Genomic DNA, 22477 nt, shown 5'->3' on the forward strand with positions numbered 1-22477 from the left:
ATAGAAAATGTATTGTAATTTTGTTGTATCACTGCAAGATAGCAGCACCATTACTACCTGTTGTTAGGTCAGAACCACAGAGTCGGTCTCATCAACTTCGATAACTAATCGACCGTTTGTTATATTAGAACTGTCCAATCGTTGTGTTTTTAGCATTTTTAGTTCGTTGCTCGAGTAGGATGGATGTGCGTCTGGCCTGCTTCGGGTATAGCATCATCTCATTAATTTTTTGAAAAGCGTTTCTGGCTTCAACTGTGCTTTGCATTACATTATTATATTTTGCGGATCTCATCGGGGAAAGTAATTCTGCTTTCCATCCTTCTCTGGGAAATTTTTGTGGAAGGTTGGAGGTGTATTGGATAAGACTGGCCACGCGTGAATCCAACCACATTGGAACCTGGGCCATTCAAATATAGAAGAAGAAGAGAACTATCCAATCGCATTGGCTATTCAGCAAAATTGACGAATCACTGTTGATATTTATTACACCGATTAGGATAATCGGAGTTAGTGAATTATATCTACCATATAACCTCTATATAGAGTACTCTGCCCTTTCGTGGTTGAATTAGGTTGAATCAAAAAGTTGTATACACAATTGAATAGAAAGTTTACAATTATACATCGAGATATAATCGTTGCATCATGAGTGAAATTTCTGAATCCCAAAGTAAAGACAATGTCTCCTCTATAACTGAGCAAGAGCGCGAATTGGCACAAAATATACTATCGGAATTTCAAAAAGGTGCTTATGCGTCGTGTTTGTCGTACTTGAACAAGTTGGAAAGCCTCCGACCTACAGATCTTAAAGTTACACATAACAAAGTTGTGGTGGAATATTATAAAAGTGACTTGAAAAAAACTGAATTGACACGAAAGAGTTTGAATGCGATATGTGGCCAAATATCAACGATGAATTCTAACGAGGCTATTGATGATGTTGAGAAGTGTGTTATGAGATATAATCAAGCTGTTTTATTATATCATACTAAACAATATAATGCTGCACTTCAAATCATGACTAGGCTATTTGCTTTTATCGAGCCAATGGGTATGTAAGTGTGATAATACTTTCAAATCGAATTTTTTTTAAATTAGATATACAACTGCTGGTCATTCAATAGAATACAAGAACAAAGTTAGAGTTAGGTTGTCGCTTAAAAGAAAAGAGAACGACTGCTAGATTGTTTGGTTTACATTAAATAAAATGTATATTAGATATATTATAGATATATTTTATATATATTTTGCTTATAAAATCTTTATTTCTACCTTAATATATATGATTTTCTTACAGAGGAAACTTTGGCACATAAAGTTTGTTTGTTATTGATCGAATTATATATAGTAACGGAGCAACCAGACGCAGCTCTATCAATATTAAATTATGTGGAGAGTCAATTTATATCCACTGACAATTCCAAGATATCATCCTCTATTGATAAGGATGGAGTAATAAAATCTATTAAGGAGCAAAGGGAGCAAAAAAAAGATGTTGGTGATGTAGTGATAGATGCATTCAAAATTAAACTCTTGAAATACAAAGCAAGAATATACCTTTTGACTCATCAACTGAAATTGTGTAAAAAAGAATGGAAGACACTAGTTTCATTGGGCATAGTGGTAACATTGTTATTTATTGTGATAACATAGTTTATGGTATACACATACAAAATGTGTACTATTTTATTATTTTCAGAATACGTCAACGATTTTTTTGAAGGCTCATCTGGAATATTTACGAGGAAATTATGAAAAGGCAATACAATTTTTGAATTCTAATATGAAAGAAACTGATTTTAAGTATGTTACATACATATTAATTAAATTAAATACAAATGCATGAGGCAAAGCCAAAAATTTGTAAATATTAATATTATACACAAATTGAAACAATATAATTTTATATATCTTGGACATTTCTATTTTTTTAAACAATATGAATAATATAATAGCTGTGTTATATATCTATCAAAGAGAATGTTACATAATGGAATGTGAAGATGAGATTTATATGTATAAATGGATTTATGTAAATGAAAAAAAACGCAATTGTACTTTTCAGTTGCTCTATGTACACTTATGCACAAAAATTATGCTCTATAATTCAATGGTCTTTATTTGTTTCTATCTTTATTTGAAAAAGCATTACAATCTATTCTAATTCGTACAGTCATTTTGATTTTGCTATAATCTAATCATTTTGTATAGCATCTCTTGTTATGTAGAACATTATAAAAATACATAAAAATAACTTTTTTTAATATTGTTTAAAATAAGTAAAAATGTTCCAAATAGATTAAGTTCTTGCTCGATTCTAAAACACATTAATATATGGTTTACAGATTATGTGGAGAATCTTCGGCTGTTTTATTTTATAATAATATGGCATGTCTGCATCTTGCAATGGGCAAGCCAACTTTGGCTTGTACTTGTCTCCAGAAAGCTTTGCGTGCAAATAAATTTGCATTGGAAAGCATGCAAGTTAAAGATACTGGTAATTCTTACAATTATTAAACGTAAAGTAAATCCTTCAGATCGACGTACATTGTAAGTAATGTACATCAAATTTGAAGACATTATCGGTCGAAATTGTTTAATTCTATCAATATCATCCGAGATCTGATGTATATGTTGGAAAAATAGTCAAAATTTTGAAAAAAAAATTAATTATTTAATATGAATTACTTATTAATGTACGCATGTGTGAATTGAATTTAATAGTTTTTTTAACATGGCTTTAATAAAATCAGGTTTGAAAGTGTTAAGTATTATGTCTTGTTCGGATCTCCTTCTAAAATAGAATTTTTTAAATACCTTTTTTTATTTTGTTCCCAACATATTCAAGTATTATCTTCCATTTTTTGCTTCAAAATATGTACTCGAGAAAGAACTGATTGAAGTAAATTCGAATTTAAGCACATTTTGAATTAAGTACAGCAATAAACCGAGTATTTTGTATTTTTGATATTCTAAACAATTCGTACACATACAATGACGCCAATATTAATAAAAGAAAACTTGTACAGATCCTTTATCTTCTCAACCATTATACACACTTGGTGGGAATAAACATTACGAGTTAATGTACAGTTTGGGTGTAACATTGTTATATGCTGGTAAAGCGTCAAAAGCTTTTGATTGCTTTACAGAAGTAGCACAGAAGATACACAATAATCCTAAACTCTTGCTCAGAATGGCAGAATGTTGCATCTACAGTTATAAATATGTAAGTTGCAATTATGTGATATTGATTCTACCTTGAAAAAATACTTGTTAGTAAACATTAATATTTTGGAAATACTAAGTATTTGTTGCAACTACACTATTTTAATTTTAATGATTATGTGATCATAATGAAAACACATGTGCAATATAATAATGCGATCGTATATTGCTTATTCTTTTTTAGTCAAACAAAGTTGATTTTAATATTCCAAAACGGCGTAAGGATTTGGTGCAGAAAATTATAGGTTCTGGTATCCATAAGAAAATCATATTAGCCACATCTCTTTCAAAAGATATCAAATATCATTCGGAAGGCCTATCTTATGCAATCCCACAAGCAACATTGGAATTTGGATATTTATGTCTGAAGAATGCATTACTTTTACTACCGAACAATAATGAGCCGAGTGTGCCTGGCTCATTGGCAACAACCATGGCGAATTCAATATCACTATCGTTAACATCTGGTCACAATTTAGGTATAGAATATAATTTATAATCATACATGTACTATTATACACGCATAAGTCTGATTTAGATGTATAATTATTTTAGGTATCCAACATACGACGTTAACGTCACGAGCTACAGCTATCGAATCTTTTAATTTAAAAATTAGTGTCTTGGCTGCTAGCGCTTATGTTTCTTTGTGTCTTGGAGATTATATACTTTCTCTCGAACATGCAAAAACTCTATTAAGCTTTAACAAGTTGCCCGGAGCATATAAAATGCTAGGCAACTTGTATGCTGCTGAAAGTTTGATATTCATGGACAAAATTAATGAAGCGCTCGAGTACCTGAAATTAGAAAATCTTCAAGATTTAAATACATCTATATCTACGCCAGAAATTCAGGAAAAGGATAAAGATAAAATGGAAGAAGTTATGATAAAGCCTGTAAAAGGTAAATTTGGAAATGATATGCCGAATGTTTTGAAAATTAGAAGGAGGAAAATATTTTCATGATTTGTGAAAGAGAGATTATATTTTTTATTTTTAATACATTGTTTTCGCAAACAATTGATTACGCATCGTGAAAAGAAATATACATTTTTCTCTTTTTCTAGCTTTGATAATCTTGAGACATTTTGTATTAAATACTACCGGCGGCAAAACGTTGCAAAGAATTTAAAAAAAAGTTATATCGTAAAATGTATGAATTAAGTTATCTTCAGATCATTATTTTTATCATATTGTAATTATTTTTTAATTGATTACATGTTACACCATTTAATATATGTTTGATACATGATGTTCTTGGCTTTCTTGTTAAGACATATTGTCTGTAAGATAAAAGGTTCATTGCGGATTGTTTTAAAAAAAAGAAAAAATATATCTAAAATTAAACTTATTCAAATTAATTTTTGAAATTTTGCAAGTATTTTACTTGCTCTCATGAAAATATATTATTTTTATATTTTTTCGAGGTTTTCAATATTTAGTGTTAGTAATGTTTCAATATCTGAGAAATAAATTTCTTGTTTTGATTTGTAGCATGGTATCCTACAACAGTTTCAACAGGCACTGCTATAATACGTTACAACTTGGCTGTGGCTTATGCTATTCGAGGCGAACTAGATAAATCTGGCGAAACTTTGAAACAAGCGAGTATTTTAGAGTTTTAATATTTTAGGGTTCTATTTATATATAATATTACAGAAATAAAATAATATATAACAATAATATAATACATTAAATATCTATAAATAATATATAACAATAATACATTAAATATCTTGCACTTGTTTTTTATATACTATTAAAATATATACTATTAAAACTGTATACTTAAAATAATGTATCTATTAATATTATTTGTTTATTGATTTGTAGATATATTTTTAAATAGTATTTCTATATATTAATTATTTTATGTTTTAGATATGGATGTCAAAAGAACCAGATTGTGATATACCTATACAAGTGATAATGTTGGCCTTGTATATAGAGCTACAATTAGGTAATATCCTTTTTCAATATTATTAGTATGAATTTTATCTTAAATCTCAAACAGTATAATAAATTATTTTTTTAACTTATCTAGGTATATCTTTGATTTGTTTATTTAATTAAAAAAAATCTTTTGTTTCTGGAATCGGTCACAAGACCTATTCTCTGAATACTTTTTTTGTTATATATTTTATTGTATCGATAATATATGCATTATAGATACATTTGTTATCAAGTATCATGCATAATTAGGACATGCATTTTATATTTTTTAATTCCAGGTCATGCTGACATTTCAAAATCAATAATAAAACAGCATTGTCCACAATATCGTTAACAATCAAGAGCAATATGTCGACTTAGATCATATAAACATATAAATATTTAAGTATTTTTTATTTATAGATGCAAGAATATCAAATCTTTTTATATCTTCCTATGTGATTATATTTCAAAAAATAATTATTATATGAAAGATATACGAAAAAAAATGTTTTTAATTATAGAAGTATTTTGCTTCGAGATAAATATTTTACAATCATCATAATTTTGTTTACAAGGAGATTGTGCTTTACGTATGAGAGAATTGATCCTATATTTTTCAAAATTATAAAATTACAAAATCATATGACTTTTGCACAAATAAATCATTCAATAATTCTGTAATACACACACACACCCACCAAAGTTAAGATGAGTTCATTAAGAAGTGAATATTTTATGGAAGTATTTATAATACTTTATGTCAGAAAAGATGTGATAAATAAAATAATCGTATTCCATAGAATTGTCAACTTTGAAGATGACTACGCCGTAATATGTAAATAAAGTAATAGGAACAACCAATTACATCATGTATGTAAAAGATTGTTATTCTAATTAAAGAAAAAGATCTTTTTGGAATAACTTTATGTACATAAATACAATTACACACACACACATTGAAAAAAATTGGTTATTAAATTATCGAATAACAGTCGACGCCGGACGACGACGACAACACTGGGCGTCGACGCCGAGCGATACTGGGCAATTCCGGGCGACGTCGATGACGCTAGGCGACGTTATGTTTTCAAAAATTTACCAAAAACAGTGAAATCCCTAAAAAAGAAAAATATACGTCAAATGGATAAAAAAGGTATCGAATATTACATTTCTTTTAATAACGATCGGATCGATTTGGCATGGAATGTTTCTTATACAGATATATGTGCATGTATATTATATTAATTAATGAATTTAATTAAATTAATTAAATTGAAATTAATTCATAATATAATTATCTATTGAATAGCGAATCTTGCTAATCATTAGTGGACTATAAAGAATAAAAATGCATAAAACCTTGAGAAACTCAATAAAACTCCAAAAAATTCGGGTCTTTAAAAAAAACTCTCTGGGTTGGGTTTTTTAAAAAAAATTTCGGATTTTTTAAAATTGAATTATAGTCTTTCATAAACTTGAAATAATGTATTTATACATAGAATGAAATGACAAAAATTTACTTAACATTATACTGTTTCTATCGTTTAAATAAAAGAAAAATAGCTTCACTGTTTTGAAAAGGATGACTAGTGAAAATCATTTTTATCTCATGCTACTATTATTTTAAAAAGTCTTAAATAAGATTCTTATTGTTTAAAAAATACACGCGCGTGCATGACGCGCGCGTACACACATGCACACATTCAAATCCTAAAAGATGTAATACATGTATATTGTCTATATAAGTAAGTAATTTAGATGAATCATCGAGACGATCAGTTTCTCCTCCCACGTCTCTTTCACTCTTCTCCTTGATTAATCTTCAGCTGAAACCAAGGCAATCACCCTCTATCTTTTAATCCGGCTTGATGTGTGCACGATGCGATGTGGAGCCTCGAACTTCCCCCTAAGAGTAGTGAAAAAAATCGTAGAAGCAGAAGGGGACCTGACTGGCCTTTGGAGCATAGCGGAGCAGTAATGGCAATGTGGGATTTGGGGAGTATGAAGCATTAAGGCCTTAGGGGTCTGGGGCGAGGGACCGAATCCTTTCGTTTTTTGACGATTCACAGAGCTAACTTTGTCCTTCGGTTGGCCATATATGTGGCCAACCGAACTTGACCTATATATTATTATGCTATTGGCGTACAGATCCAATGAGAGTCGTTTGCGAATATACCCTCAGGGCCTTAGCGAGGTCAAGACTGGTTAAGTTCGCCGTCTTAAGTTCTTCCTGCCTGTGATCAACAATTGTGCGTGTGTGTGCAATTGTTCGTGATACCTACATTCCACACAATTATACATTGCAGATACGTAACATAAACAGTTCGTGTCTATAATAAGCAATGAGATCGTAAATGCCGAAGGTATCGATATCATTTAAAATTAATATATTTTGAAATTTATATATATTATCCAAAATTATTAAAATTTATTTTGATCATTTCAATTATTTTTACGTGCGTGCGCGAACAAAAGATAATTTCAAAATTCTCTTATATTCTGGCATACATTTAATAATTGCGTTATAAACTCCCTTTCCTTCGCTCAAGGTTCAATTCGAGTGCCCTTCGGTCGTTCGCCGAATGTTTCATTCTTGACCGGTATTCAAGAAGGCCATTGCAGCTTTGCCACGCATCGAACTTGGCCGCAGCTATAAAACGGATCGCGCACAGAGTGGAAGGTCAGTGAGCGACGAGTGCGCTCTCATTCAATTTCTATCTTTGTATTCTGAAATCTTTTTTTTTTAATTGACAAAACGTCAGTGTGTTAGAAAAAAGAAAATGCAATGACTTAGCAATGACATATACATATATTCTTTATGTAAAAATAGAAAAAAATAGTTAAAATTTGAAGAAAGAAAATAATTATACCAACGCGTTAAAGTTGCCAACTATATAGTTGCCTTCTTATAATTTTGAAATATAGTCTCCCTACTTTGATAAAAATATGGAGTTTCAAGTATCTCAAGACTTAAAGGAGCAGATCAACAATATATTGTCCTCACCTCCACGTATGAAGAAATCTGAAACAAAAGACAGTATTTCCTCCGTAGACAGCGACGTAAGCCTTTCTTTCGACCGAAGAGGATCCAAGAGCGATGAGGCCGACTTGTCAGATTACGATAACGAGATCAGGATTGTAAAGAAGAGTGATACTGATCAAGATTCGGGTGCGGATTCTCTGGATGATGTTACATCGAAAGAACTGATAGAGCAGAAACAAGTGAATGTTATATCGTCGGAGTCTTTAATAGAATCAACGGAATCAACGTTTAAGAAAACGACTAACGATTTCGTGACACCGAATGATGAGTTAGCCGACAAAATATGCGCTCAAGTGGAATACTACTTTTCTGACGATAATATAATAAAGGATGCGTTTTTATTGAAACACGTGAAAAGGAACAAAGAAGGCTACGTATCTCTTAAATTGATATCCAGCTTCAAAAAGGTCAAACATCTCAGCAGGGATTGGAGAGTGGTCGGAGCGGCTTTAACGAGGTCTAAAAAGCTCGAGCTTAATTCACAAGGGACTAAGCTGCGTAGAGTGAATCCTTTACCACATTTTGATCAGACAGCTCCTTCCAGGACCATTTTAGCAGCTGGATTACCGGTAGAAAAATTAACGGTCGAATCTGTCGCTGAAATTTTTAAGCCTTGCGGTGAAATAGCGTTGATAAGGGTGCTTAAACCTGGACGTCCAGTACCTCCCGAGGTAAAACGCCTTTTCTTTTTAACAAGATGTATATACATTCTCGAATACGAATAACGGATAGCAAAACATTACTATTTCGAATATGCTCTGCAACGCGATATTTACCCAATTCAGTTTTTCCATTTAGACGCATTTTCAAATAGATTTAAATGATTATATTAGATTTAAATCAATTGAGATAATCCTATTTTCGGATCTTAGCGCTTATTGCGCTAAGATTAAGAAATGCATGCGAATTTCGAATGTTCGCAACTTTAGACAATCTGTTTTATATATAAAGATACGGGATACATAATTTTGAAATATATAATTATATCGTTAGCATCACATGTGCCTCTCTTCTTTGCTATTTTATTATCTTTTTCGACCAGTTTTTGGAGAACATAAGGTAAAAATGAGCATAAAGCAACGTAAATAAGAAGAGAGAGAAAGAGTACTAATTATCCCTACATAAATTAATGTAATTCACGTAATTCCTAGTGTTACAAATTGTAACTTACAATTCCCTCAATTACTGTCAATAATCCAACAAATCGGAACTTTGCCCCAGTTTAATGATAATAGTTAACGGTAACATGGATAATGCTTGTTTACCACATTTCCATCCTGTCATCCATCAAATTTTCCATTTCTATTCCCTGTCGCCCATCAAATTTTCCATAATTGCATTCTACCATGACATAATCACGGCATGGACTAATACTCTGTGATGTAATGTTCGTATATATGTTACAATTAACTTTTATATGATATCCCCCCGTTAACAAGCTACAGTTGATCCATAAGATACGTAAGGTTTCCTGCAGTAAGAGATTATTCGATTGGATCATTCGTTACGTCAACTGTTCCTTTAACCAAGTTCTTCTGCATTTTATATTTTCTATTTTGTTTACGTCTTTAGAAAATCACGTCTTTCTTAATTGTATTACTAGCAAAAGATGTATATGCCATGTATTACATCATGTATAATGTATTGATTTGAAATTTTCCTTTGTAATTTATACAGATTAAATCCCAGCAAATACCAAATTACATGTAATGTACATGTTAGTAATGTAATTTCCCATTCAACAATATAACTATAATATAACGTGTACGTACGTTACAGTAATTTGGCCTTTTATTGCTGGGATGTTTTTAATGTCGTACACGCGTGGAACAAGTAGATTTATTGGTATACATATACATAAGTATCGCATTTCCCGGTAAAAAAATTTTTATGCATGAACATTTATAAACATGTATAAATAACATACATAAATATTCATAAACATTTATAATTATATATGTAATATGCCCGTACATGTTCATACATTCTTCTTTCTTTTGTAAAATTATACTTTTTAGTGTAATAGAAATAATAATATAGTAATGTGAAAACATTAAAAATAATTAAAAGGATAATTTTCACACTATTTATTTTAAAAAACATCAAGTTTGAAGAAATGTAAATTATTTACCGGATTATCATATTGCAGCATTGTATATGTATTAGATATGCATACGCATACACGTATACACACACAGATTTTTGTTCGTATACACATACATACATATATATAAATAATTATAAATCGCGGATGATTACGTGCATCAATCTCGCTTTCGTAATACTCTTAATATTTAATGACAGATCTATCAATGTTGAAGTAAGAAATAAATTTTCACAATCTCCGTTACTTAGGTGCGACAGGCAATCACTAAAAGGCCGGAATGGGCCTCCATCGAAGAATATGCTGTGATCGAATTCACGGACTCAGCTTCTGCGCGAATCGCCATACAAATGGCCTTGGGTGACGTACAAGTATTCGAATTACGTCACTCGGTTGACAAGAAGAAGAAACAGCCTACGAAGAAATGTATCCCAAATAGAACAAGAGAAGATAATCACAATTCATCGAGTTGTCCCAGTGGATCTGAGCCCGAGGATGGGAGAGTAAGGCTTAAAAGAGGTTTTCAAGGATATCCGATGTATCACGTCCATAATACAAGTTATCCTTTCCAAGGTATCATGTCGTAAGAAAAAAAATACATCGTTTGTATATTATACATACAGAATATCACAGACGAACTATTTAACCGTTGATTTTAATTTAATTCATTGACTAGTCAATCTTTCTTCGTCAATTTTTTTATCATTTTTGACATTTGATATTAGATTTTTCTGAAATTAAATTTTAAATAAAAATTTTGTCATAGCAAAGAGAAATCATTTTCCCTGTTTTTATTCTCTTTTTTTATCACCTGTGCACGGGTTTGCACGTAAGTAGTGAACGAAACTCAAAAACAATCGGTGTCTTGATAAATTTTTGTTGTTAAAGAAAAGAAAAATTTGATTGATTATGTAGGATTTATTTTAAGAATTATAATTCTTGCAATACATCTTTATGTCTCAATGTTATACAAGTGATTTTAAATTTATCAAACATGTAAAATAAATAAATAACAAAAGATATCAATAAAATCGATCAAGTGAGAATGTAATTTTTTCACTTATGTTATTAAATTTTTTAATTAATGATGCCCCGTATGGAACAAGCCGTTTAGAACATTTATATTTTTATAGCAGGAATGCCATCATCAGATGCGTGCTTATCTCGTAAGCTGTCTTCCTGCTCCCTATCCAGTTCCGAGAACGGTTTTATGTTTCGGCGTCTATCTTCCTGTTCCGGTTCCAGCTCAGACTCTGGTAGACGTTATTCCACCTGTTCGTCTGGTTCCGAAACAGCTTTTCTTCATCCAAGTTACTCAAAAAGTTTCTATCATCATGAAAATCATCGTTACTCTTGCTGTCCTTCCACCGGTTAGTAATAATATATGTATCTCTTGTATATATACGATATTGTCACGATGAAATCATCGACCATACATTCCACAGCATAAACTTGTCTACGTATTATGCAAAGTATCAATATATATTTATTCGAAATGATACAATTAATTCATCATTTATCACAGGTCCTCCGATGGAATGCCGGGGAATCTGCTATATCGCAAATCGTCGTGGATCGGCCGATTGTGGACCATTACCAAGAAGACTCTCGACATATAGTCGCGATTTCGATATGAACATTAGAAGATCATCCTTGTGCTCCTCAAATTCGGAACAGAATGTATTCTATAGATCGAGGAGTAACAATAGCATCGCGATGACGCATGTGCCTGAGAATGTGACAAGAATGCCATCAGGACCCGATGGTACTCGCGGATTTTTCATTCGTTCGGCAAGGATATCAACGCCCTTAGAACCTGCTCATTGAACCATATCAAGAGATTCGTCGTTAATGATAGGAAGTCTGAGGATGTGCTACAATGTCTATTGATATTGAACGCAGCTGAACAAATCGAGACAGCAATACATTCAACATCTCTCCTTAAATCTACTTATTCTCCGATATTGACATTCAAATTTCCCGCGTTTTGGGCAAAAGATCTAGCTTGGCCTAGCTATAGTAATATGATAAGGGATGTTCATTATGCTTCTTTCAAGAGGAAAAGAAGCGGGGATTAGGAGTCCATGTTTCTATAGTCAAAGAAATAATCTTATTCTGACACAAATGAATTAGAAAACGGAAAATACAAGTTTAATACTTGCAAAGAATTATTACGTTTATACAGCACGCTTTACGCCGAAGTTATAACATCGATGTTATGAAACTGGCCAATCAGTCATTCCATTCTTCAGAGGAATAGCTATGATTGATCAGTTTCATATCGATGTTATAACTTCGGTGTAAAGCGTGCCGTGTAACAGAGGTCAATGTTTTGGTTAAGAGTAATTTGTAAAACTTCTTAAATAAAAAGCGAAAAAATTATTATTTTATACTTTAAATATTTTTTAAAGTATTTCTTCTCTTATAAAATAATAATAATATGTATTACGATATTTAATATCGCAATATATTTTATTATTATTTTAAAAAATAGATGTCAAATGTAAAATATAAAATAAAAAATACTCTAAAGTGTTAGAATTTATTTCTTTAATCATTCTATACAGTACAAGAATGTAAACTTTTATTTTTGAAAAATAAAAAAGAATCACATGTTCTATACAGTATTTCTTATAAAATAAAATATAGTTTTATACTAAATCCATATTAAGAATTCTCTGTTACCTTGAATCTGCAAATAATGATTTATTCATTAACAAAGTACTAGCAATATAAAAACTTAATTTAATATAAAAGTAATGTCTGAATATTAAGCCAATAATAATTTCTATATACAGATACGCACTTGCACTTGGTACATGTGAAAAATACAGTTTGTCCTTCATCAGCAGACCTCAATTGTAATGTTGCATAGGACATTTTATCATTATGACACTGAGGACATTCTCGCTCCACTGTTGGTCCATCTGCGTCATCTTCACTATCAACTTCTTCTTTGACAGACACATAACTATCCTTAGTATTAAAATGGATCGTATGTATCATTTCCATATTGCCAAAAACTGGAAAATAATCATAGAAATTAATAATTTAATCTCATAGTGTTTTGCAGAATTTTTTGAATTATCGTACAGTGGTACCTTCAGCACCCCATTCTCTTTTGCATGTGTAACATGTAACTCCTCCTTTCTCCCCAAGCAAAGGTAAAATTGAACCACAATCCGGACAGAAGCCAGGTACGGTAATAAAGGTACTCTTGTTGTTATTTGCCATCATTTAACTTGTATTTAATCAAGACACGTGATTGATACGAATACAAGTTGTATCTTTCTTCTTGAAAATGTAACCTGTATATAATGTACATTCGAATAGTCTGCAATAGTCTCGAACAGTCTCGAATAACGCTGTTAACTGGCTGCTACAGGTTACATATACTGTAGCTGCATGCTGTTTAGCTGTTACTTGTTACAGAGAAGTTTTGAAAGAAACATCCACTAATCCACTGATGATTCCTGATTTCCGTCTGCTTCCATCCACCAGCGCCTCCATGTGCACAAAACATGCGCATTACTTCGTAGTCATCTTCCGACAGATAATGTGTTACGGTTTCTGCACATTTATGGTTCTGTTCCATGCTATTATATGCTCATGAATTTTTTATTTCTTATATTCCATATTATTTCCATGATTTTTCTGAATTTTCTGATTATATTCCATGCTGACATGCTAATTAAGCTACGTTCAAATTCCCATTCGAACGCCACTTAGGTATCACTCCATCCTTGTTGTTTATTAATGTTAAACAATTATATATTGTATATATGAGCAATTCTTTTAAATTTCTCTAAACTTGATTTTTTCTAAAACAAATATATAATGTGAAAATTATCCTTTTAATCATTTTTAATGTTTTCTCATTATTATTACTATTATTTTTATTATGTTGAAAAGTATATAATTATAGAAATGAAAAAAGGATGTTTGGACGTATGTATATGTATAGACATATTTCATATACATATAATTATAATATATTTATGAACGTTTATACATTTATGTATATTAATTTATACATACATTTATATCCAAGCAGAACAACAAAAGTCATTATATCAAAATGATGTCAAAATGACGTACTGATCCGAAATGATCATTAAAAGTCATTTTTCAATCATTTCTGATTCATTTTAATATCATTTTGACGTTAATATATTCATGCATGTGTGTGTGTGTGAAAAATTTTTTATTGAGTATAAGATTTCTCATTTTATAATTTCTGATAAAATCTCGTGAAATCTGAAAAGTTTAAAGTTCTCTTTTCAAATATTATAGACTGAGAAACTAGAATATATTTCAGATATATGAAAAATTTTAAGGAGATTTCGATTTCAGCGGGCTTTTGAAATGCTTGTCCCTTTCTCGCTAAAAATGCTAAATGTCTCAATTTTAGCATATAAAGTAATAAAAAGATCCCGTTGAAAAATATATATTTTATAAATTTTGTTAAATTATTATACAATCACAAAATATACATTATTGTTGCCAGGAAGTAATGCACGAGTATGGTTGAATGAATTTTTCCTATAGTGTAAATAACAGCGCAAATAACTCAATTTTGATTTTGGATTTTCAAAGCAATATTAAGAGCAAATTTAACTTTGATTAATTCAATTGCCAAGAATTTTATACATTTTTTTTTTACTTTATTAAGCGAGAGGGAGGGATGTACTGCAGACATAAAAATAAATACAAACAATTATTACATCGATGTATATTTATTAATATCGAAATTGAGTCTAAGTAGTTAACGTTTCATCTTCCTTATTAAAGCAGACAATTTCGAATAATAAATATAAATAATTGCATTATTTTCTAAATATTAAATGCAATTATTATATTTATATTATTTGAAATTTCCTTTTTGATTGAAATTTATGGCATACACAGAATCCTATAAATAATGTTTCCAAAAAATATGAATGCAAGAATAGCACACAGTAATGATCCTAATGTAATATATATAATATAAAATCTGGTGTAGCTCAATATATATCCAGACAACACATTGAGACATAAGACGTCTTTTAGACGCCAAAGGATGTACGATTGGCGAAAAATTTTGCCGCCACTTTATAAATTTGCTCCACTTAACTGATACGTCGTTTTGTATCACAATTTTATTGCTGAAGGAGTTTACCAATACCTAAGCCTAATCTACAATGTGTTCTTGGTTTCTTGTTTCTTACTTTTTATTACTTGTTTTTTTTGCCTCTTACCCAACTTTTCGCTTTCTGTCGGTCGATATAAAAGTTGATGAACTTCGGAAGAGACAAGAATATACATATGAAAAGAAACTTGTGTGTCGATAAAACGGTCGCAAAAAAGAAAAAAGGTATGATATAAAAAGCAAGAAACAGGAAGCAAAGAATACATTGTACATTAGCATACATTGTATATTTAATAATTAAAGCAATAAAATAGCGTTCTTTCCTCTTACATCCGCGTAATTTTATATAGTTTAAATGTTTTAGACAGAGAGTTTGCATTAAATGCATTATGTCAAAGAAATTGAAATAAATTTAAAACAAATTATGAAGTCACAAATAGAAAATACCGGCTTTAATTAGCAGAAATATAATGAAAAGAACGTAAAATTTATATTGAACTTCGTATAACTTTATAACTTCCATAATTAATTCACATAAATCTATAATGTAATCTCATTAAGAATTAAAAACAGAAAATTATATATATATATAAGCTGATATTAGTTCATTATATAAAAATAATAATCTTAAAACAATAAAAGAAAACATTCCTAAAGTATTATATATATTTATTACTGTAGTATGGAAAATATATTTCTTATGTCTACATTCTATGAAGAAAATATGAAGTTAAAAAAAGAAACAAAGAATGTGAATTAATTTTAATCGTAAACAATTATTATATAATACGTATGTAAAATATCAAAACGAGTCATATCAATATCATAATTTTCTTATTTTAATATTAGAATAATTTAATAATCATTTGTAAATATATATATATATAACTATACTTAAGCTAAATATATAACAGAATATCTAGAAAATTTCAAAAAATTTGATTTATTATAGAAACATTTTATAAGGGCTTGCATCATAGTTACACGACGCTATTAGAATTGATTACAAAGTCGTATGCACTATTATAGTTTAAAATTATGTCTTTAAATTCTTTTAATCTAATAACAGCGTGCTTGTGAACTTTCAAGTTTTTCTTTTTGTATCTTACCGCAGTAATCATTTTATCCAAAATGTAATGCAACCACAAAACATTTGTATATGGTTCAAATTTTCGCCAATCATTCCTGCACATATGAAATACACATATGAGTACAAACAAACAGTATATAAGAAAAAGGTAAGAAATAAAATGTATGTGACTTACTGAATTGTGTCTCGCATAAGACGATAAATCTCAAATTGATATTCACCATGAGCAGTAAATAAAGCTGGATCTAGTGCAAGATCATTATATATGCAACATCCTTGGTATAACATCCTCGATAGGGTAAAATCTATTATAGATACCTTGAGAAAAATTTAATAGGATTATAAAAAAAAGTTGCAACAGTATTTAAAATATTTTTCGTAGAACAAACCTTTACACCTTTACTAGGAAACTTGATCTCTCTCCCTCCGAGATTATAATATATATATTGTTCTTTTGTTCTTGATATTAATACATTACCCCAATGCAAATCTCTGTGTTCAAATTCAAGTGCTTTTTCCGCAACTGCTAAGGCCAATGCAGTCTATAAAATACAAAAATTTATGAACAATGATGGACTAATAATTCATCAAACATTGTCATTTGATATATCGATGATATAAACAATTAACCTGTAAAAATAGAGCGCAAGCCTCCTCCGCAGTTTGAAATAAAAAGGCTTCAAGATCTTCCCCACCGTGACTCAGTTCAAAAACAATATACAATTGATTTTCATCAAACATCGATGGAGAATCATTATCGGACGTTTTCTCATTGTCATAAATATTCCAAAGTTCTAAGAGCTTCTCTGGATATTTTCCTGTAATACAGCTGATATTTTTAACTTCTACAAATCCATTAGTTTTATAGGTATCATTTAATTTTAGATTATCCAATTCCCTGTAAATATCTTCTTTCATGATTTTTGTCAATAATGTCACCAATATGTGCATACAATTGATTAATTGACTCACTTTGCAATCACAATTTCTGACAATATTTCATTAAATTTCTTTTGTGGTTCACCATTGACTAACTGTTCACTTTCTATAGGAATAATTTTTATAACAGATTTTTTACCCTCACATTCATGAAGAAAAACTTCTCCATAAACACCTTCACCTATTTTATGGCAATGTTTCAAATACCTATCAATAAAAACAGAATAATAAATGTTACAATTTATATATATTTATATTAATTAAAACAAAATTTGTATAAATATATATTAAGATCTGCGTACAAATCTGGAAAACAATCTTCAAAAGGAATATAACAGTTTTGTGAACATCTCTGTAAAACAACATCCCTTGCAGTACTGGAATGATTACTGATAATTTGATTGTTATGTATCAATGATTTTTCCCGGTCTGTAAATATTTATTTAATTTGTACTAATTATTAATATAAAATTCTGTGTAATATGTAGTGCCGTAAAACGAGTAAACTGTGCACAGCAATATGTGATTAAAAGTACTTACATGATAATTTCGAGTTTGAAAATTTTTCTGCAGTTATTCCAAATGCCTCAAGAAATGGAGTGTCTTTGATTTCATACTTAGTGTTTGTACTATTAAGCACAACTCTCACCGAGATCCTTTTAGAAAATCTAGGATAACTCGCTAAATCAAATTCTTTACATTTGTTACTGTTGAACGATGATGCGTTTGATATGTTAAGCTTACCGCTAGATAAATTCGTATCATCTTTACCCTTTTTCAAACAACTTTGGAAAATTCCTGCACATAACGATTATTATAATTTTAATATTGTCTGCCACTACATACACATTATATAATATTATCAGATTATAAATACTACAAAATTTACCCATTTAGTAAAGACTTTAAAGGTAAGTATCAAAACTTTTTTTATATTTGTTCAATCTCATTATTATAAAAATGTATTAAATCTTGAAATATTATCACTTTAAAAATTGTATAATGTAAAAAACAGTATCAAAATGTAAAAATTAAATATAAAAATCATTCAAGATCTCTTATTATATGTGTTTATAAGATGTTATTGGTTAGTGCTTCTAAATAACAATTTTGTTTAACAAGTTACCTTCAATTGTTTTTCAAGTAAATTACAAATATTAATATTTATACAAACTTTTAATACCTTAATTGATGATCCTTAAGTATTTGCACAAAAAACATACAGGTTGTCACATTTTAATCTATCATTTTATCTTTGTAAGATAAGAATATCTCGTAAACTATTTATTAATTTTTTAAGTTACCATACTTTAATACTTTAATACAGAGACCAAAAAGATGAATCAATTGGTGTAAAGAAATAAGAAATAAAAAAATACCTTGTTTTTGCATATCCAATATATTTCTGACGCTGTCTCTCCATTTTTTCCCCTTTCCGATATTTAATTCGTCTAAATTAGATTCATCGTTTATATTATTTAATATTGACAAAGATCTAGCCCAAGATTTGCCCGGTGTTAAAAAAATAGATTGATTCATTTGTTCATTTGCATCACTATATGATTGAGCCATGAAGGATTTAAAGTGATTGCGAGACAAATTTGCATTCTTAGAATGCTCAGAATTATGTGCTGATTGAACATTAGAAAGGTCTTTGTCAATTGTGACATAGTGAACTTCGTTGTTCGATTGTACGGCTTCATTATTTACACTATCGGAAATATTTACCATACTTAAATGCCATTTGGGATATTGCATTCTCCTTCCTATTCTAATCGGATCATCTAATCGTGTAAGTAACACACGAGCATCCATGTTAATATTATCTCGACTTTCATCAAATAAACTGTGTTTATTAACAGTTTTATCTTTAAGGCTCTCATGAATTGCTTCTATTGTATTTATTCCTGTTATATCATGATTTTCTTTAAATTTATTTTTTTGCATATTATCTATATCTTTGAATGTTAAACATATTTTTGAAGGTGATATATACAGTGAGCTAGCATCAGCTTTATTACTACTTGATAATTGCTTTTGTTTTAAACATAAATCAATGGATGAATCTACTATGATAGTTTCTATAAACTTACACGTATCAGAACGTTTCTTTTTTATTTTATCTTCATTTGTATTTTTCGGCGAATGATTATGACTATATGTTGTATCGTCAAATAATGATCGTGAGTGATAAGTAGACACATTTAATAAATACGGAATTTCCGTTTTAACATCACATTCTGTATTATATTTCTGAGTAACAGCTGCATGAACATCATTCTTGTAAGACATTGCTCCATTTTTGACAACAGAATCTGTAGTTTGTGATTTCTGAGACAATAAAATTTGTGTTTGCTGTTCCTGTACATCTGTGAACTTGAGTTTAGAATCTTTCGATATCGTAAACAAAGAATGAGAATTTTTCTGATCGATGTCGGAAATATCTTCTTCTGTAGTTATTAATGAACCTTCTTGACTCCAATGTGATTTATTATAAATGTTAGAGTTAATAGGGGATAATGCTACTAAACTAGATTTGACTCGTTTGCTAAAAGGAGTGCTAGAAAATATGTTTTGTTTTTTTTCAAATACTGTATTATTTTCTTTTGCAAACTCTCCTATTTCTAATCTTTCTACTTTTACAAAACTATTTTTTATTAGATCTCTTTTTTTCTTCGTATCATATGATGTAAATTCAATACTTTTGTTGCAGTTTGGAGTAATTTCAGATGAGTTACAGAAAACCGAATGTGATATGTTTGATTTATCTTCTATATTGATGGTATCTTCGTTTCTTTTACTTTGTAATACATGCTGATCTTTAATATTATTGCACAATACTACAGAACAATGTTTAACTAACGTATGTTTAAAGTCATCAAACTCATTATGTTCAATTGAGATTGATCGCGAAACAGTACTTTGTACTTTAGAAATATTTTTTTTAGTTTGTAAAGTATCTTGTAACAAGCATTTTGAATCATGCAATATATCTTGCTTATTTTCTGGAAACTTTTCATGATTCAATATGTAATTCTGCACCGTACAAGGATTTAATATAACAAAACATGGTTTGATGATTTGTTGATAGTTTCCTATATGCTTAAAATCAGCAATGGATTCATTAATTGTAACTAATTGATTTTGTGATGTAATTGTTTTGTCAATCTTTAAAATATTTTGTAGCAAAGATTCATGGGTATTGCTGCATAAAATATCATTTTTATACGAGACATCTTCCAAATTATCTAGAGCATTAGAATTTATATGAGATATCTGTTCATTGCATACGCGACTAGGCTTAGACTTATTTTTTAGCTCTTTCTTTTTTTTTATCTTGTTTGCTTGTCTCTTCTTCCCCTAGTTATTAATACATACAATTAAAAATAAATTCAATCATTTATTTAAAAAAAAACTGGACATACCTGTGCTTTTTCTAAGTATATTTTATCTTTAACTGATACTTTTTTTGTTTTTTTAGACAACATTCCTATAGAAACCATGACTTCTGATTCAGATTTTTTTGGTTTCCTGTATGTACGACCTGATTTATGACTAACATTTGTTGAACTAGGTGTACTATTGTGTATAAAAGAATCAAAATCTATATGTTCAGATTTCAGACTTGCTGCATTCGTAATATCACCATCACTGCTACTGCTTTCCCATGAATCATTTTGATTTTTATCCAATGGCATAGGAGGTACTCTGTATCGAAATATACATAAAGGATTAAATATACACATATAAGCATACAAAATCTTTGATAAATATAACACACATAAATAAAAATAAATTCATATAAAATATAAACAAAAATAAATAAATTCATGAAATATGAACATGTTCAATCTACTTATTATAAATTTTTCTTACACTACATCTTTGGCAAGCCTGTCAAATGTCGTTTCAAATAGATCATAATTTAAAGAATCATTAAATAGTTCATTTTTAAAATGACTGTTTCCCACAAAATATTTTTCACTTGATACAGCAGATGTCAATGGATTCATAAAAGGTTTCTTTGTAGCTTTTCTCTGATAAGTTCGAATTGGTTTTTTGCTCATTATTTTACCTAAAAAATGAAAATATTCATTTTAGTTTAAAGTTATTTTTCAGAACATATAAACAAGTTAGAAAAAAAATGTGATAAACAGTATTACTGAATATTTATTTATGGTTAAAAAATGTTAAAACTTTCTTTATAAAGCACTCTGTCATAAATATACAATTTTTAAGAAATATATGCATATGTTTCGAATATTTATATAGATGTAACAAGTTGCATCGTGAGTTCGTATCAAAATTTGTTCACTCGATGTTTGCATTCGAAACAAGAGTCAGAAACGAACTATCAAACACTACGCGAACATAGGTCTGTTTTTGTGGCTGAACTAGTGTACAATTTTGGAACTTAAAGTGAGATAGATATACGTTCGATATTTATTTAAAGCGAGAAAGAGAGTTCTGGAACAGTCTAGTGCAGGAACAGAAACAGATCAGATGTTACCGCGTCTCATTTTGGCGCGCGACAAGTGTTTCCGCGTCCAATGTATAGGGAGGATCTCGTTTGCCTACAGTTCTGGGGCTCTATTATTGAAAAGAAACGTATACGAAAGTCTAGGGAAGTACTATAGTATACGTAACGTATACTGTAGCATTTCCCTAGACTTTCGTATACGTTTCTTTTCAAGAATAGAACCCCTGATTGTACACACCACTCATATCAACTGGTGCCTAGTAATTTTTCTGGAGGGCTCCGATTGCACACATCGCATATTGCACACATGTATCGCTGATTGGCCAATTTAAAAATAAAATAATCTCATTGGCAAAACAGTGAAAAATTACTAGGCACCAGTTTATATGAGTGGTGTGTACAATTAGAACTGTAGGCAAACGGAATCTTCCCAATTTTTCACTGTTTTGCCAATGAGATTATTTTATTTTTAAATTGGCCAATCAGCGATACATGTGTGCAATATGCGATGTGTGCAATCGGAGCCCTCCC

The 22477-nt window shown here is 29.9% G+C and overlaps 4 protein-coding genes across 6 annotated transcripts in view; 2 read left to right on the forward strand and 2 right to left on the reverse strand.

The window, feature by feature from the left end:
- The first annotated feature begins 167 nt into the window (after positions 1 to 167).
- On the forward strand, positions 168 to 5583 carry Not10 (CCR4-NOT transcription complex subunit 10). The gene is made up of 10 exons (XM_018517604.1): positions 168 to 1051; positions 1298 to 1623; positions 1700 to 1803; positions 2346 to 2497; positions 3030 to 3229; positions 3413 to 3707; positions 3784 to 4131; positions 4722 to 4831; positions 5109 to 5187; positions 5459 to 5583. The coding sequence occupies exons 1-10, from the start codon at positions 646 to 648 to the stop codon at positions 5512 to 5514; spliced, it is 2076 nt and encodes a 691-aa protein (XP_018373106.1). The 5' UTR covers positions 168 to 645; the 3' UTR covers positions 5515 to 5583.
- A 2128-nt stretch (positions 5584 to 7711) lies between these two features.
- Achl (La ribonucleoprotein translational regulator Achilles) lies at positions 7712 to 12558 on the forward strand. Of its 3 annotated transcripts, XM_018518252.1 has the most exons (5): positions 7712 to 7842; positions 8088 to 8876; positions 10561 to 10882; positions 11443 to 11679; positions 11835 to 12558. In XM_018518252.1, exons 2-5 carry the CDS (start codon positions 8109 to 8111, stop codon positions 12134 to 12136), a joined length of 1629 nt encoding a protein of 542 aa, XP_018373754.1. In that variant the 5' UTR covers positions 7712 to 7842; positions 8088 to 8108; the 3' UTR covers positions 12137 to 12558. The 3 variants fall into 3 exon arrangements, with proteins under 3 accessions (XP_018373754.1, XP_018373746.1, XP_018373762.1); XM_018518244.1 differs by lacking the exon at positions 7712 to 7842 and having other exon boundaries at positions 7968 to 8876; XM_018518260.1 differs by lacking the exon at positions 7712 to 7842 and having other exon boundaries at positions 7968 to 8876; positions 11446 to 11679.
- Positions 12559 to 12923: 365 nt separating this feature from the next.
- RpI12 (RNA polymerase I subunit RpI12) lies at positions 12924 to 13876 on the reverse strand. Its single transcript, XM_018518272.1, has 3 exons — positions 13411 to 13876; positions 13116 to 13332; positions 12924 to 13001 (listed from the first exon to the last, which is right to left on the reverse strand). Exons 1-3 carry the CDS (start codon positions 13544 to 13546, stop codon positions 12977 to 12979), a joined length of 378 nt encoding a protein of 125 aa, XP_018373774.1. The 5' UTR covers positions 13547 to 13876; the 3' UTR covers positions 12924 to 12976.
- Positions 13877 to 16398: 2522 nt separating this feature from the next.
- LOC108767878 (uncharacterized) overlaps positions 16399 to 22477 on the reverse strand; it is a 13067-nt gene continuing 6988 nt past the window's right edge. Inside the window, 10 exon segments of the mRNA XM_018517994.1 lie at positions 16399 to 16622; positions 16703 to 16845; positions 16917 to 17069; positions 17158 to 17425; positions 17500 to 17673; positions 17769 to 17895; positions 18007 to 18264; positions 18846 to 20826; positions 20892 to 21174; positions 21343 to 21541. Of these exon segments, the coding sequence (XP_018373496.1) occupies positions 16418 to 16622; positions 16703 to 16845; positions 16917 to 17069; positions 17158 to 17425; positions 17500 to 17673; positions 17769 to 17895; positions 18007 to 18264; positions 18846 to 20826; positions 20892 to 21174; positions 21343 to 21541 (3791 nt within the window). The 3' untranslated portion in view covers positions 16399 to 16417.

This window comes from Trachymyrmex cornetzi, unplaced genomic scaffold (genome assembly GCF_001594075.2).
Source record: "Trachymyrmex cornetzi isolate Tcor2-1 unplaced genomic scaffold, Tcor1.1 scaffold121, whole genome shotgun sequence".
NCBI classification, from domain to species: domain Eukaryota; kingdom Metazoa; phylum Arthropoda; class Insecta; order Hymenoptera; family Formicidae; genus Trachymyrmex; species Trachymyrmex cornetzi.